Here is a 3,549-nt window from a genome sequence, read left to right on the forward strand (position 1 = left end):
GATAGGAAAGGCAAGAGCACAAGCCTATAGTTTGCATCAAATGTGTTGCAAGAGCTATTTTGGAGTGGCATTGTTCCCTGTATTCCATCTTCTTTGGGCACACACTAGTCAATGCATCTATAAATGAAACAGATAATAAACGTTCAATGCAAAACTGGAAAAACTACAGTTTATTGGAAAATCCAATCCACAAAAGAAAACACTTTTCATTCGCACCCCATTAATACTCAAAAACTTGCAAAAATATTAAGAAAAACAAAAAATAATAACTTCTTCTTAACCCGTGAAACACATTTTTACAAAATTTGCAGACATTGAATGTTGCAAACGGATTTTCTAGCACTAGGAACTTCCCATGACGCAACCTGAAGAAACGACGATCAGATAAAAATCCCAGAGTACATAAACACCATATGAATCAATATCATCTATAGAAATTTCACATATTCACGCCACATCCATGTATACAAGGTATGCAAAGAAGCAACCGAGCACAGGCATGCAACACGACACAGCTTGTTTATCAATCTGTTTCGTGGTCCGGAGCAGGAGAGTACCAAGCAGGGAACCTTCCTTTAGTTCTAAGCATTCTAGTAAATGGTGAATCCGGCATTCTAGCTCTTTCTTCCTCTTCAAGCTCCTCCAGCGATTTTGGCAAACCATCTGGTACTGGACACGGTCTCTCTCTTTCTTTCATCACATTCGGTGGTGCCGCCATACTGAAAGCTTTCTTTTTACCTTTGTTCATTGATGTTATTCCATGTAAGCACCCAATTAATGACTTAACACCACCAGATTGGATAATTAGCCTCACTACATCCTCTTTCGGTGACTCTCTCTGCAGCGCATCACAACTTGTTAAGACTTTACTTAAATGGTTCTCAAGTACTTGATACATATTGGATTTTCTCTAATTTTTAAGTTTATCCCTCAACTTTTAACAGAAAATATCAGTATTGATAAATTGATCTTAGCAAGCCAATGAACCAGCTCAATCAAATTGGAATCAGTTTAACTAGTTAGCTGCTTGTGTTAAGATTAGTTATTGAATTAATACAGCAACAACAACCAAGCCTCATCCAAATTAATTTGGGTCGCCAATATGGATCCTTATATGCCATTTACACGCGATCATATTACCAAACTCACCTCATATCAAGAGATTAATATAACTAAACTTTGTAATTCAAATCTTCCCTTTCACTCTATTTTCAATGATCAATGCTACAAGTAACTTACTTCAAGATCTTTCAGTTCAAAATAAGCTCTCCAGCAGCTATAAGAATCATCCCCTTCAAGAGTTGAACAATAATCTGCATACAAAAACACCATATTTTACACTGTTGGCATCAACTAATAGCCAAAAAACAATAAAAAAGCTTCAAACTAACAACTTCAAATATTTCAACAAAAGTAACAGAACCTCATTAAAATCAAGAAAACAGCCCGTGTGATATAAAACATACAAGATTCCAATCAAGAAACGAGAGATACTTGAAGAAAATCATTGCATCAGATTAAAAAATCGGAAGATCGAAACTTAAATATAAAAGAAACACAAAATCATCATGTCATGGTCTTTAGAGAATCAAGAATCAAAGAAATTGTAAGAGATCAAGTTTAAAACATTTACCAGCAAGTTCGTTCTCGGATTTTTGAATCAGGGGTAGTGACTTAACAGCTCGCTCAATCTTGGTTCGGCTAAAGGGATCGAGTTTAGGAATATTTAAAGCATCATCACTTCTTGAAGAAGAACAAGTAATGGTAGAAGAAACAACTCTCTTGCTTGAACGATTAACATCTCGGGCTTCTATCAGTAAAGGAGATGGAAATGAACGTAAGAGAAGTGATTTTATCATCGTATCAAAACAACACTGTCTCTTGGTTTCTTGGTTGTAATTTTGGATCACTGAGTGTTTTAGATAAGGCTTGAGAGACAGGATTATGGGATGAAAGAGTGCTAAATACTGTGGATTGTGGAACAATGGAAGAGTGATGATGATCTACTTGGTGGTGTCCTTAATCGCAGTTTTGTTTCTGTTTAGTCCTTTTACTGTTTTTTATACGAATATCATCCATCTCCTTCTTATTTTTATAATCAAGTAGTGTTTGTTTTTGCAATTTCACATTATTTTTAAAAAATAATAATTTTTTTTTTAATTTTTTAATATAATAATATCAAAAATAAATTTTAAAAAATAAAAAATATATTATTTTAATACATTTTAAAATAAAAAAATAATTAAAAAATAATTTTTAGCATAATCTAAAACACGTTTTTAATGTGATATTCCAGCCACTCATATTAACAGCTAAAAAAATTGTTAATACATACTCCTTTTTTCTAAAAATAAAAACTATCCTTTATATTTTTGTTATAAATATCAAAAATAATTTTTATTGTAAAATAATTTAAAAAATAAATATTTTATTACCCTCAGACTTCACACCTTTCCTTGATTACATTTAACTTTGATAATAGAATAAAAATAAAAATAAATAGATGAATTTTCACCATAATTATTATTTTTATAAGGTATATATTAATTGTATGAACTGTATTTGTTTTCACAACAAGTGACAAAAATCACGAAAATTATATTAAATCAAGAGAAAAAATTTTCTAATTTGGAGCCAATAACAGTGATATATTTTCAATCAGTTGGAATTGAAAGAAGAAATATATTAATATGAAATAAAGTTTAAGGGATGAAATTAATATAAAAACTATTAAGGGAATCGTAATAGGTACATTTAAGAGTAAGGGGACCAAATACACCAATAGCCGTGAAAAGTGCAGTCGAAGGGACCTTGCCTGAAGTGGATAAGGATTAGATTTTTTTAGTAGTGGTAGTATACTTTTTTGGAGATATTTTTATTGCAGTGAAAGAGACGGGGAAGTGGCCGTTTGATTGGTGATAGAAGAAATTTTTTGCCGTTGATTTAGATGACTTTATTGTTGACTAGAATTTAAAACAGGTGCAGGAACTAGAAGCGGGGCACGCTGGTTTTTTTCAACAGTTAGCGAAACGCGGCGTGGTGTGCAGATCAGTGGGCAGGAAAAGTCTTTCGTATATTCTGTCGTTTGTTTATTTTTGCAAGGGCGATTGACACGTGTCACACTGATTTTCTTTTATTTGTTTTTTTTTAAAAACAATTGCGAGCAAAGAAAATTCCATGAGTAAATTATTTTGAGTAGATGAGAATAGAATGGCGTCACTTTTTTTATAAATATTAATGAGACTGGGATATTCTAGATGCATGTAGAGTGATTCCAAGTTTGTAAATTTGTTATTTTATGATTTTAGATATCATATTTTTCTTGGATAATTTTAGGTTTTAGAAAAGGAGCCAAACAATACCTTTTGTAACTGCTAAGGTAGAAATTCGGAGATGCCATTAGAGCATCGTGATCATGTTGTAAATAAACATCTTTTATATTTTACTAGACATAAAAGGCCGGACCAAATTATTTTTTTTCCAGGGAAAAAATAGCTCTAGAAACACTTGTGTTTTTTTAAAAAAAAGATAAATTTGATAATCAAGTTT

The 3,549-nt window shown here is 31.8% G+C and overlaps 1 protein-coding gene across 1 annotated transcript; it reads right to left on the reverse strand.

Annotated features, from left to right (window-relative positions):
- Positions 1-246: 246 nt before the first annotated feature.
- LOC118058698 (CCG-binding protein 1) lies at positions 247-1,951 on the reverse strand. Its single transcript, XM_035071428.2, has 3 exons — positions 1,634-1,951; positions 1,240-1,313; positions 247-838 (listed from the first exon to the last, which is right to left on the reverse strand). The coding sequence occupies exons 1-3, from the start codon at positions 1,857-1,859 to the stop codon at positions 524-526; spliced, it is 615 nt and encodes a 204-aa protein (XP_034927319.1). The 5' UTR covers positions 1,860-1,951; the 3' UTR covers positions 247-523.
- Positions 1,952-3,549: the final 1,598 nt, after the last annotated feature.

Source organism: Populus alba, chromosome 9 (genome assembly GCF_005239225.2).
Source record: "Populus alba chromosome 9, ASM523922v2, whole genome shotgun sequence".
NCBI lineage: Eukaryota > Viridiplantae > Streptophyta > Magnoliopsida > Malpighiales > Salicaceae > Populus > Populus alba.